We start from the raw sequence: 13,530 nt of genomic DNA, 5'->3' as shown, positions 1-13,530 counted from the left end.
CAAAAGTTTTTGCCCAGAATATCCTTTTGAGGCATAATGGAAAAATAGTTTATACCTAAAACATTACTTACCAGGCATGTAAGAACACATTAATTCCATTGCCTTCTGTGCCGAACTATTATGTATTTGAGCAAGTTGTTCCACTATAGATACTATGAGAACACATCCTAGAAACAAAGGGAAATAAACATGCATTTAATATATTACTTGTGAACACATGTGAACATTTTTTACATACGAACATATTTGAAATAATGGTGTAGTGTATTGGATAGGTGAAAATCATTGAAGTATTTGGGAGTAAATGTTTCCCAAGATATATTACAAGATATATAAATCTTAATTTACTACCTTCGATTTGTAAAATAAGAGCAAATATTTAAATATGGGCAAAACTTTGGTGGCAGATAGGATTCCCTACACAAAAATTATAATACTCCAACTTCTTTATGTGCTCATAAATAGTCCCATATGTATAGAGAATAGGTAGTTTAAGACCATAGAAAGCCTGAATAAGGAACTGATTTGGGACAGAGGACAACTAGTATCAAACTGCAATTGTTAGGGATCTGCCAGGTACTTCATCTAGCTATACTCCTGGGATTAATCAATCCACACCTGAGGCCAGACCTGTTCGACTGACACCATCTCCCACCAACCAGGGTGGCAGGCTCAGGAGTGGGAGAGCCTATCGCGGCCTGGTCTCTCGGAGTTAGCTCCGCCCCCTGCCCTTTATTACCTGCCCTGTGCTCTCCCTCAGTGCTTGTAATTCTTTTGGATTCCTGGCCTCTGCTGCTTGCTCCAGCCTGCTTCTGCCGTGCTTCTGCCTTGCTGCAGTTCTGCTTGACCTGCTTGCTTGCCCTGGCTTGCTTCTGTCTCTGTGCCTGCTCGGGTGTTCTCACTTCGTCCTGGTCCTGACTGTTCGTTCGCCGCCCCGTTTCCTCGTGGCGTTCCGTGGCTACTGCCCCTTCCCTTGCGTGTTCCCTGTTTGTCTTCCTGTGCACTTAGCCAGCGTAGGGACCGCCGCCCAGTTGTACCTCGTCGCCTAGGGCGGGTCGTTGCAAGTAGGCAGGGACAGGGCGGTGGGTAGATTAGGGCTCACTTTCCCTTCACCTCCTTCCTGCCATTACATAATTACAAGCCCTTACCTAGTCTACCATTTCTCCTACGCTGACGCTATCATGGACCCCCTTGAGACCCTGACCCAGCAGATGCAGGGCCTCTCCCTACAGGTCCAGGCCCTGGCCCAAAGGGTCAATCAGGGTGACGCTGCTTTAGTAGTACCCCTCACCTCACCTCTAGAACCCGACCTCAAGTTACCTGACCGGTTTTCAGGGGACCGTAAGACGTTTCTCTCCTTCCGGGAGAGTTGCAGACTGTATTTCCGCCTAAAGCCCCACTCCTCAGGTTCCGAGAACCAGCGGGTGGGTATCATCATATCCCGACTCCAGGAAGGGCCCCAAGAGTGGGCCTTCTCCTTGGCTCCTGACGCCCCTGAACTTTCCTCTGTTGATCGTTTTTTCTCTGCCCTCGGACTCATTTACGACGAGACTGACAGGACTGCTTTAGCCGAGAGTCAGCTGGTGACCTTACGTCAGGGTAGGAGACCGGTTGAGGAATACTGTTCTGATTTTAGGAAGTGGTGCGTAGCTTCTCAGTGGAACGATCCGGCCCTAAGGTGCCAGTTTAGGTTAGGATTATCTGACGCCCTGAAGGATCTGCTGGTTAGCTACCCCTCGCCTGACTCCCTTGACCAGGTTATGGCCCTAGCAGTACGACTTGACCGACGTCTCAGGGAACGTCAGCTAGAACGCTTCAGTGTGCTCCCCTCTGACTTTTCTGTGATTCCCCCCGAGGTCCCGTCTCCTCGCCCCTCCACGGAGGACTCGGAGGTACCTATGCAACTCGGGGCCTCCATGTCCCCTCGACAACGTAGAGAGTTTCGCAGAATGAATGGTCTCTGCTTCTACTGTGGGGACGACAAGCATCTACTGAACACCTGCCCCAGGCGCAAGAATAAGAAGCCGGAAAACTTCCGCGCCTAAGTGATCATCGGGGAGGTCACTTGGGCGCACAGGTATTTCCCGTTAATGTGAAACGCAATAAAATTTTGCTTCCCTTTCAGGTCTCGTTTGCTGGCCGGTCTGCCACGGGCAGTGCTTTCGTGGATTCTGGCTCATCTGCTAATATCATGTCTGTGGATTTTGCTATGTCTCTAAAGATGCCTTGTATTGATTTACCTTATCCCATCCCTGTAGTAGGAATCGACTCAACCCCCCTTGCTAATGGTTATTTTACTCAGCATACTCCTGTTTTTGAACTCCTGGTTGGCTCCATGCATTTGGAGCAGTGCTCTGTACTGGTGATGCAGGGATTATCGTCTGATCTGGTATTAGGTCTTCCCTGGTTGCAGTTGCATAATCCCACATTTGATTGGAATACTGGGGATCTCACCAAATGGGGTAATGAATGTCTTATGTCATGTCTTTCTGTTAACACTATTTCTCCCCGGGAGGAGGTAAACACGCTTCCTGAGTTTGTTCAGGACTTCGCCGATGTGTTTTCTAAGGAGGCCTCCGAGGTGTTGCCCCCCCATAGAGATTACGATTGCGCTATCGATTTGGTGCCTGGTGCCAAGCTTCCTAAGGGTAGGATATTTAATCTTTCATGTCCTGAACGTGAAGCGATGAGGGTGTATATCCAAGAATGCCTGGCCAAGGGTTTCATTCGCCCCTCGACTTCTCCTGTAGGTGCTGGCTTCTTCTTCGTGGGGAAGAAGGATGGTGGTCTTAGGCCGTGCATTGATTATCGTAACCTGAATAAGGTCACCGTAAGGAACCAGTACCCACTTCCTTTGATTCCGGATCTTTTTAATCAGGTTCAGGGAGCCCAATGGTTTTCTAAGTTCGATCTACGGGGGGCATATAACCTTATCCGCATCAAAGAGGGGGATGAGTGGAAAACTGCGTTCAACACACCCGAGGGTCATTTCGAATACCTGGTCATGCCCTTTGGGTTGTGTAATGCCCCTGCTGTCTTCCAGAATTTTATTAATGAAATCCTGAGAGAGTACCTGGGTAATTTTCTTGTTGTGTACCTTGATGACATACTGGTGTTTTCCAAGGACTGGTCCTCCCACGTGGAGCATGTCAGGAAGGTGCTCCAGGTCCTTCGGGAGAATAATCTGTTTGCTAAGACTGAAAAATGTGTCTTTGGGGTACAGGAGATACCATTTTTAGGGCAAATCCTCACTCCTCATGAATTCCGCATGGACCCTGCCAAGGTTCAAGCTGTGGCGGAATGGGTCCAACCTGCCTCCCTTAAGGCGTTACAGTGTTTTTTAGGGTTCGCCAACTATTACAGGAGATTTATTGCCAACTTCTCGGTCGTCGCTAAGCCTCTTACGGACCTTACCCGCAAGGGTGCCGATGTCCTCCATTGGCCCCCTGAGGCCGTCCAGGCCTTTGAGACTCTCAAGAAGTGCTTTATCTCGGCCCCCGTGCTGATTCAGCCCAACCAAGAGGAGCCATTTATTGTGGAGGTTGACGCTTCCGAGGTGGGAGTAGGGGCCGTCTTGTCCCAGGGTACCAGCTCCCTCACCCATCTCCGCCCCTGTGCTTACTTCTCTAGGAAGTTTTCGCCCACGGAGAGTAACTATGATATTGGTAACCGCGAACTTCTAGCCATTAAATGGGCTTTTGAGGAGTGGCGGCACTTCCTGGAGGGGGCCAGACACCAGGTAACGGTCCTTACGGATCACAAGAATCTGGTTTTCCTAGAATCGGCCCGGAGGCTTAATCCTAGACAAGCTCGGTGGGCACTATTCTTTACCAGATTTAATTTCTTGGTTACCTATAGGGCTGGGTCCAAGAATATTAAGGCTGACGCTCTGTCACGTAGTTTCATGGCCAATCCTCCTTCCGAGAAGGATCCCGCTTGTATTTTACCCCCTGGTATAATCGTCTCTGCCACGGATTCTGATTTAGCTTCTGATATCGCGGCTGATCAGGGTGCAGCTCCCGGGAACGCCCCTGGGGACAAACTGTTTGTTCCCCTGCAATACCGGCTGAGGGTACTCAGGGAAAACCATGACTCCGCTCTATCTGGTCATCCTGGCATCTTGGGCACCAAACACCTCATTACCAGAAACTATTGGTGGCCTGGGTTGCCTAAAGATGTTAGGGCTTACGTCGCCGCTTGTGAGGTTTGCGCTAGGTCCAAAACCCCTAGGTCCCGACCTGCGGGCCTACTACGTTCCTTGCCCATTCCCCAGAGACCTTGGACCCATATCTCCATGGATTTTATCACCGATTTGCCTCCATCTCAGGGCAAGTCGGTGGTGTGGGTGGTAGTCGACCGCTTCAGCAAGATGTGCCACTTTGTGCCCCTTAAGAAGCTACCTAACGCCAAGACGTTAGCTTCTTTGTTTGTGAAACACATCCTGCGTCTCCATGGGGCCCCAGTCAATATCGTTTCTGACAGAGGGGTACAATTTGTTTCCTTATTTTGGAGAGCTTTTTGTAAAAAGTTATAGATTGATCTGTCCTTCTCCTCCGCCTTCCATCCCGAAACTAATGGCCAAACGGAAAGGACCAACCAATCCCTGGAACAATATTTAAGGTGTTTCATCTCTGACTGTCAATTCGATTGGGTCTCATTCCTTCCCCTTGCTGAATTTTCCCTGAATAACCGGGTCAGTAACTCGTCAGGTGTCTCCCCGTTTTTCTGTAATTTCGGGTTTAACCCAAGGTTCTCCTCCGTCTCCCCTGGTTGTTCCAATAATCCTGAGGTAGAGGAGGTTCATCGGGAACTGTGCACTGTCTGGGCCCAGGTTCAGAAGAACCTAGAGGCGTCCCAGAGCGCACAAAAGATTCGGGCGGATAGTAGACGTTCTGCTAACCCCCGGTTTGTCGTCGGGGATTTGGTCTGGTTGTCGTCCAGGAACTTGCGCCTTAAGGTCCCGTCCAGGAAGTTTGCTCCCCGATTTATTGGACCTTATAAGATCATTGAAGTCCTCAACCCTGTATCCTTCCGTCTGGAGCTCCCCCCATCCTTTCGCATACATGACGTCTTCCATGCCTCCCTCCTTAAACGCTGCTCCCCGTCCTGGTCCCCCTCGAGGATACCTCCTGTTCCCGTTCTCACCCCTGAGGGGGTGGAATTCGAGGTGGCCAAGATTATGGACAGTAGGATGGTCCAGGGCTCCCTCCAGTACCTGGTCCATTGGAGAGGATACGGGCCGGAGGAGAGGACTTGGGTACCTGCCCGTGATGTTCATGCTGGGGTATTGATCAGGAGGTTCCACCTCCTCTTCCCCACTAAACCGGGTCCCCTTAGTAAGGGTCCGGTGGCCCCTCATAAAAGGGGGAGTACTGTTAGGGATCTGGTACTTCATCTAGCTAGGTACTTCATCTAGCTATACTCCTGGGATTAATCAATCCACACCTGAGGCCAGACCTGTTCGACTGACACCATCTCCCACCAACCAGGGTGGCAGGCTCAGGAGTGGGAGAGCCTATCGCGGCCTGGTCTCTCGGAGTTAGCTCCGCCCCCTGCCCTTTATTACCTGCCCTGTGCTCTCCCTCAGTGCTTGTAATTCTTTTGGATTCCTGGCCTCTGCTGCTTGCTCCAGCCTGCTTCTGCCGTGCTTCTGCCTTGCTGCAGTTCTGCTTGACCTGCTTGCTTGCCCTGGCTTGCTTCTGTCTCTGTGCCTGCTCGGGTGTTCTCACTTCGTCCTGGTCCTGACTGTTCGTTCGCCGCCCCGTTTCCTCGTGGCGTTCCGTGGCTACTGCCCCTTCCCTTGCGTGTTCCCTGTTTGTCTTCCTGTGCACTTAGCCAGCGTAGGGACCGCCGCCCAGTTGTACCTCGTCGCCTAGGGCGGGTCGTTGCAAGTAGGCAGGGACAGGGCGGTGGGTAGATTAGGGCTCACTTTCCCTTCACCTCCTTCCTGCCATTACAGCAATCCTTTATTTTCATAGAAAAAAAGGGGAGCCTTTCAATTCCAGACTTTAGGGCATACTTCTTGGCAGGTCAACCACAAATTTTGGCTAGATAAAATATAGATGGAATTTTCCTATTTGAGGATGTTAGTAAGGGAATAGTGAGGGACCCTTGGTTGATATATGTTAAGTCATGGAATCTGGACAACTAAAGGTGAATGAATTTAGGGCATTTTACATTTGTAAAGTGTGGGAAAGGGTATGTAAATTAAATATGATTAAGGGCGCTGGGCCATTTTTTTCTGACATTAATTTGGGTGAATATATAAATTAGGGAATGGTCATTTTTGGCAGTAGTAAGAGTCATGTTAAGTAATTTTTTTAAGAGTTAATGGATTTGTAGAGAATTTGGGAGGAAGGTAGTATTCCTAGGAGATCGTATTTTAGATTCGCTCAATTGAATCAGGATACATGATAAATTTGACAGGGATGTTTTCCAGATTGGGAAATGTCCTATTATTATATCATAATAAAGGCAAAAGGGATTTATTTCAAAAGTAGATACATTTTTTGAGAGTATTAAAGTAGAAAGATAATTACACACATTGGTAGGTAGAAATAGTAAAGTGATGTAAAGTTAATACAGGATAAGGAGTGGAAAGAGATCTTGAATAGCTCAATTAGACTATCCAATAATAATAATAATAATAATAATAATAATAATAATAATAATAATAATCACCACAAGGTAACTCAATATTTTATAATTTATAAATTATATTATACACCCAAGAAATTGAGTTCCTTTTATGTTATTTAGAGAAAAATGTGTCCTAAATGTAATAAACTAAAGGCTGGGTTAAGGCACTTGTTAGGAAACGTCCGTCTCTTTAAGATTACCATGACTACTAGTCTAGCTTCTGGGCGATTCTGGTTTTAGTTGTTGAGCCTATTCCAATTCTCTGTCTTTCTTCCTATCAGATTGAAGGGTGAAGTGTTTAAATCTGAGTTGGTTATGTTTTCTTTGCTTGTGATTTTCCTTTCTCAAGTGTTTGATCAAGCTTCTGACTATACCCTGTAACTTTGACTGTTTGCACTTTCTGGAAATGGACCCCGGCTTGTCTCTGGATTACCCTCTGCTTACTGATTTGAACTATCTGCTTCTGGCTGGTTTTGACTTCTGCAATCCCTGATATCCACTAGCTTTGTGATTTGGACTTTCTGTTTACCCTCAGGCTGTCTTGTTATCTGCTCTGGTACTGCCTGCATTGCACCTCTTATCCAATACCAAACTCTGTTAAAACAACCTGGGTTCTATGCTGCAAAGTCCAACCTGCCTTGCGGTGGGCTATGGAGAAAACCATAGAGTAGCCTCAGATTCCGTCAATCAGAGTTGTGACAGATTTGGGGTTGCGGATTTATTTGCACGCTCATTCCTGACAGTCTCCAGCTCACCTAGCAATTCCATAAACTGCCACCCCGGGAATTGCTCAACTGGTGATTCCATAACACTTGTATTTTTGGGGTCCCTCTTTCAAAAAGTTCTGGGCAGATGTTATCACCCATGTTGAAGGAGTTCTTAATTTTAAAAAAACAAAACTGTCTGCCCCTCTGTCTGGTTTCTGGTAGTGTGACTGGATACAGGCTTCCCAATGGATCAAAGATTTCATAGAAATTGATTTATTTATAGCCCACTTGGAAATTGACAAAAAATAGATGGCTAGCACTGGCCCAGATATCTGGGAGTGAAAGAACATGTGAACAGATTTGGTGAGGAGTTAGGTGTAGAATCCGCACCTAAATTCTCATCAACTCCTAAACGTGTGAACATGGCCTTACTTTCTCTGCCCGTGGTCTGCATCCTCATTCACTTTTATTTCCCTTCTTGTACTGGCCCTCGTTAGGTCAGCCTCAATCCCGAGAAGGCCAGGAAACAATAGGCATAATGTAAATATCACCTTTCAACGACTCAAGTGTTTTGGTCCTTTTTCATTTTTTTGAAGCATTGACATTTTATTTACATTTTATGTGCATTGATAAACAAAAAACAGCTATACTTCATGGCATGGGTTTCCATAGCGGAGCAGCTGCATGCAAGCCTTACATCACCAAGCACAATGTCAAGCGTTTGATGGAGTGGTGTAAAGCACATGACCACTGGACCCTGTAGCAGTGGAATGGTGTTTTCCCGAAGTGATGTTTTCTGACGCTTTTCTACCTGGCAGTTTTATGGACAATACTAGGTTTGGTGAATGCCAGGAGAATGTTACTTGCCTGACTGCATTGTGCCAACTGTAAAGTTTGGTGGTGGAGGGATATTGTAATAGTGATGCTTTTTAGGTATTGACCTAGGCCGCTTAGTTCCAGTGAAGGGAAATCTTAATGCTTCAACTTATCCTTTCAACTTTGTGGGAACAGTTTGGGGAAGGCCTTTTTCTGCTATAGCATGACTATGCCCCAGTGCACAAAGTAAAGTCCATAAGGGCATGGTTGAGTGAGTATGGTGTGGAAGAACTTGACTGGCTCTGACCTCAACCCCACAGAACACCTTAGGGATGAACTAAAATGGAGATCACGATCCAGGCCATCTTGTTGGACATCAGTGGCTGACCTCAGCATATGCTCTTCTGGATGAATGGGCAAAAATTCCACACTCAAAAATCTTGTAGAAAGCCAGTGGAAGCTATTTTAACTGCAAAGGGGAACCAACTCCATATTAACGCCTATGGATTTAGAAAGGGGTGTCACCAAATTTTCCAGTAGGTGTAATGTGTAGGTGTCCCAATACTTTTGTCCATATAGTGTAAGTCAGGTAACTAAAGCCTGATTAAGCTTTAGGATTGATATACGCTTGAAGGGGTTTTCCGTGTGGAATCTGTATATGGTGCGTGGCTGTGTGATTTTCGCGCAGCCGGCATCATTATGACACTCTGTTTTGATGTTTATGAAACAGTAAAGAAGGAGAGGCTTTTAAGTTTCCCTTCACTTCTTTAACAGCTGTAGCACGAATCATGTGCGTCACCCGAAAGTACTTCCGTGTGCCGTGCACGATTTGCACGCACCCATTGACTTCAATGGGTGCATGCTGCGCGAAACACGGGCAAGTATAGGACATGTCGTGAGTTTTACACAGCGAACATACGCTGCGTGAAAATCACGACCCTTTTATAACGGCCCCATTGACTTACATAAGTCCGTGCGACGTGCGTGATTTCCACGCGCGCAGCACGGATGTAACACACGTTCATGTAAATAAGGCCTTAGTGGGACAGCTGCCTGGATTCGGCATTCATTGGTTTTATAGATACATATGAACATGCAACGATAGCAGGCAAAACTATGCCTATTTTACAAACTAAAGAAGAAAGCGATATGCATGGTTTCAGTGGATATTAAGCAAACAAATTAATAATTATCCCATGAGTCCCTACCAAGAATAATTACTAGGTTTAGTTTCAAGAATATTGCTGTACTTGGCTATATCCGGCAGTCCCAAAGTGAATGAATGGAGCGGCAGCGCGCATTTGCGACTGCCTCTTCGTTCTTCCAGAGGACTCGGGACCCCACGTTCTCTGGATCAGTGGGGGTCACAGGGATGGGTCCCCTAACCATCAAACACTTATGACCTATCCTGTGGATATGTGATAAGTGGTTGTAATGGGATAACCCCTTTAAGATTCTATAAATACTTGACGACATTTTACATATTTTGTGGACACTATAAACTTTTCTTTGTCCATGGTAACAGGCAACGCACATTTCGTCTGAGGTTTCTCAGGGACATATCCCATTTTTATTAACCTTATTTTGTCTATCTTTGAAAGCAGTAACTTATTCCAAATACTGTGGGGAAAAGTTAACAATGTTCCTACATCAGTTTTCTGATGTAGAAATGCTGCAAACGGTCCAAAAGTTGCAAAGATTTTGATTTTCGGCCCATTGTCCCTGCTCTTGCCACTTTTAAAAAACAGCAGGCAAAGCTCAGCAGAAGGGAGCAAGGCTACCAAAGCCCAATGCATTTACTACAATTTACACCAGAAACTGGAGTAAATTATAGAGGAAATCAATGCCAGCAAGTAGATTTCCACTATTTAATAGCGCACAGACAGCAAAGATGCAAAAATGTATTAAGAGGTGTGTGCCTTTTAACAAATTTGTTGCATCTTACTCCAGCTTGATTGACTGGTGCTGTCTTAAAACATCTTCCCCTCTGTGTTTTATTTTATGTTATGCTCCTCATAAAGCTTAGGGTCAGCCGCCAATTTTATACCCAGGTATTTGCAATATCCACTATGTTTAACCTTCTGGACTTCTACATCACCTAAAATCAGTTCTGGATCTAGTGTGAAGCAGTTACAGGTTTATTTCTAAACCTGAGAAAATTCAAAAATCAAAATCCCTTCACTACCTCCATTTTAATGGTTCAATCTCCTGTTACCCTAAGTTGTCGGCATATAGTACAATTTTGTCCTTTCTTACCCTCATTCCAAACCCCTCAATCTCAAGATCCTTCCTGACCTTAATCGCTAAGGCAGAGTTCCCCAACATTTTCAGGCTCGAGGCACCCCAGGAAAGAAAAAATAATTCTCAGGGCACCCCTACCAAAAATTGTTTACAAAATGACAAAAAATAGCTAAAAACAAACACTACACTCTTAGGGTATGTTCATACAGCGTTTTTTTTTTAAGGCAGAAACGAAAAATCTGCCTCAAAATTCCTTTAGGTACTTTGAGGCAGATTTTTAATTTACAGCGTTGTTTGATTTTTTTTTTGCTGTGTTTTTTGCCCACATTTTTTTAAGCTGTTGAAGCGAATTCAAAAACTGCAGACAAAAAAGCACCAAACCAGTGCCGCAGGTTTTTTCTTCCTCCTATTAATTTCAATGGGAGGATAGAGGCGGAAACCATTCGAAGACCATCAGCCCCCACTCACAGTAAAATGACCATCAGCCCCCAACTCACAGTAAAATAACCATCAGCCCCCCACTCACAGTAAAATGACCATCAGCCCCCCACTCACAGTAATGACCATTAGCCCCCCCACTCACAGTAATGACCATCAGCCCCCCACTCACAGTAATGACCGTCAGCCCCCCCACTCACAGTAATGACCATCCGCCCCCCACTCACAGTAAAATGACCATCAGCCCCCCACTCAAGGTAAAACATTTCTACACATAGGAGCTAATATTTTTTTGTTCTAGTAAATTATCTAAGCCTTTTTTAAAGCCATCTACTGTCCCTGCTGTGACCAGTTCCTGCGGTAGACTATTCCATAAATTCACTGTTCTCACAGTAAAGAAGGCTTGTCGCCTCTGCAGGTTGAGACTTTCTTTTTCCAGACGGAGGGAGTGCCCCCTTGTTTTTTGAGGGGGTTTTACATGGAACAGGATTTCACCATATTTTTTGTATGTGCCATTCATATAGTTATATAAGTTAATCATGTCCCCCCTTAGTCGTCTTTTTTCAAGGCTAAATAGGTTTAGTTCCTTTAATCTGTCCTCATAACTTAGATTCTCCATGCCCCTTATTAGCTTCGTTGCTCTTCTTTGTATTTTTTCCAACTCCAGGGCATCCTTTCTATGAACTGGAGCCCAGAACTGGACTGCATATTGTAGATGAGGCCTCACTAATGCTTTGTAAAGTGGTAATATTACATCCCTGTCCCGCGAGTCCATGCCTCTTATAATACACGACAATATCTTGCTGGCCTTTGAAGCAGCTGATTGACATTGCATGCTGTTATTTAATTTATGATTTACAAGTACACCCAGATCCTTCTCAACAAGTGACTCCCCGAGTGTAGCGCCCCCTAGGACATATGATGCCTGCAGGTAAAATGACCATCAGCCCCCACTCACAGTAATGACCATCAGCCCCCCGCACTCACAGTAAAATGACCATCAGCCCCCCGCACTCACAGTAAAATTACCATCAGCCCCAAACTCACAGTAAAATAACCATCAGCCCCCCACTCACAGTAAAATGACCATCAGCCCCCACTCACAGTAATGACCATCAGCCCCCCGCACTCACAGTAAAATGACCATCAGCCCCCCGCACTCACAGTAAAATGACCATCAGCCCCCCACTCACAGTAAAATGACCATCAGCCCCCACTCACAGTAATGATCATCAGCCCCCCACTCACAGTAATGACCAGCAGCCCACCACTCACAGTAAAATGACCATCAGCCCCCCACTCACAGTAAAATGACCATCAGCCCCCCACTTACAGTAATGACCATCAGCCCCCCCTCTCACAGTAATGACCAACAGCCCCCCACTCAAGGTAAAATGACCATCAGCCCCCCACTCACAGTAATGACAATCAGCCCACCACTCACAGTAATGACCATCAGCCCCCCCACTCACAGTAATGACCATCAGCCCCCCACTCACAGTAAAATAACCATCAGCCTGCCACTGAAGGTAAAATTACCATCAGCCCCCCACTCACAGTAAAATGACCATCAGCCCCCACTCACAGTAATGACCAGCAGCCCCCACTCACAGTAAAATGACCATCAGCCCCCCACTCACAGTAAAATGACAATCAGCCACCCATTCACAGTAAAATGACCATCAGCCCCCCGCTCACAGTAATGACCATCAGCCCCCCACTCACAATAATGACCATCAGCCCCCCACTCACAGTAAAATGACCATCAGCCCCCACCCCTCACAGTAAAATGACCATCAGCCCCCCACTCACAGTAATGACCATCCGCCCCCCACCCACAATAATGACCATCAGCCCCCCACTCTCAGTAAAGAGACCATAAGCCCCCTCCAGTAAAAGTGACCATCAACCTCAGCCCCGCCAATAAAGTAGCCATCAGCCTCAGTCCCCCCCCAGTAAAATGACCATCAGCCCCCTCCAGTAAAGCCACCATCAGCCTCAGTCGTCGCCCCCCCCCCCCCCAGTAAAATGGCCATCTGCCCCTCTAGAAAAGTGACCATCACAGAGAGAAAGTGTGCTTACTCCTGGGGAAGGAATAAATAAAGAGGTATAAGAACAACAACTCCCAGCATGTTCAGGCTGTTATTAAGGTATATAAGAGGACATTACAGGGAGGGGGTATAAGAGGAGATAACTACAACTCCCAGCATGTCCAGGATGTTATGTGATATCAGAGAAAGTTTACAGGAGGAGCAGGAGGTAGAAGAGGAGAGAACTACAACTCCCAGCATGTCCAAGCTGCTATTAAGGGATATAAGAGGACATTACAGGGAGGGGGTATAAGAGGAGAGAACTACAACTCCCAGCATATCCAGGATGTTATGTGATATCAGAGAAAGTTTACAGGAGGAGGAGGTAGAAGAGGAGAGAACTACAACTCCCAGCATGTCCAGGATGTTATGTGATATCAGAGAAAGTTTACAGGAGGAGGAGGAGGCATAAGAACAACAACTCCCAGCATGTCCAGGCTGTTATTAAGGGATATAAGAGGACATTACAGGGAGGGGGTAGAAGAGGAGAGAACTACAACTCCCAGCTTGTCCAGACTGTTATGTGATATCAGAGGACATTACAGGGAGGAGGTATAAGAGGAGAGGACTACAACTTCCAGCATGTCACGTCTGCTACA

The 13,530-nt window shown here is 46.4% G+C and overlaps 1 protein-coding gene across 1 annotated transcript in view; it reads right to left on the bottom strand.

Moving 5' to 3' along the window:
* Positions 1 to 13,530, bottom strand: part of AOAH (acyloxyacyl hydrolase) — a 277,584-nt gene that overhangs the window by 231,119 nt on the left and 32,935 nt on the right. The window contains exon 2 of the mRNA XM_075828561.1: positions 72 to 167. Within this exon, the coding sequence (XP_075684676.1) occupies positions 72 to 167 (96 nt within the window). The remainder of the gene's footprint in view (positions 1 to 71; positions 168 to 13,530) is intronic.

Source organism: Rhinoderma darwinii, chromosome 5 (assembly GCF_050947455.1).
Source record: "Rhinoderma darwinii isolate aRhiDar2 chromosome 5, aRhiDar2.hap1, whole genome shotgun sequence".
In the NCBI taxonomy this organism is placed as follows: Eukaryota; Metazoa; Chordata; class Amphibia; order Anura; family Rhinodermatidae; genus Rhinoderma; species Rhinoderma darwinii.
The sequence above is the reverse complement of the archived record's forward strand: the minus strand, read 5'-3'. Positions and strand labels throughout refer to the sequence as shown.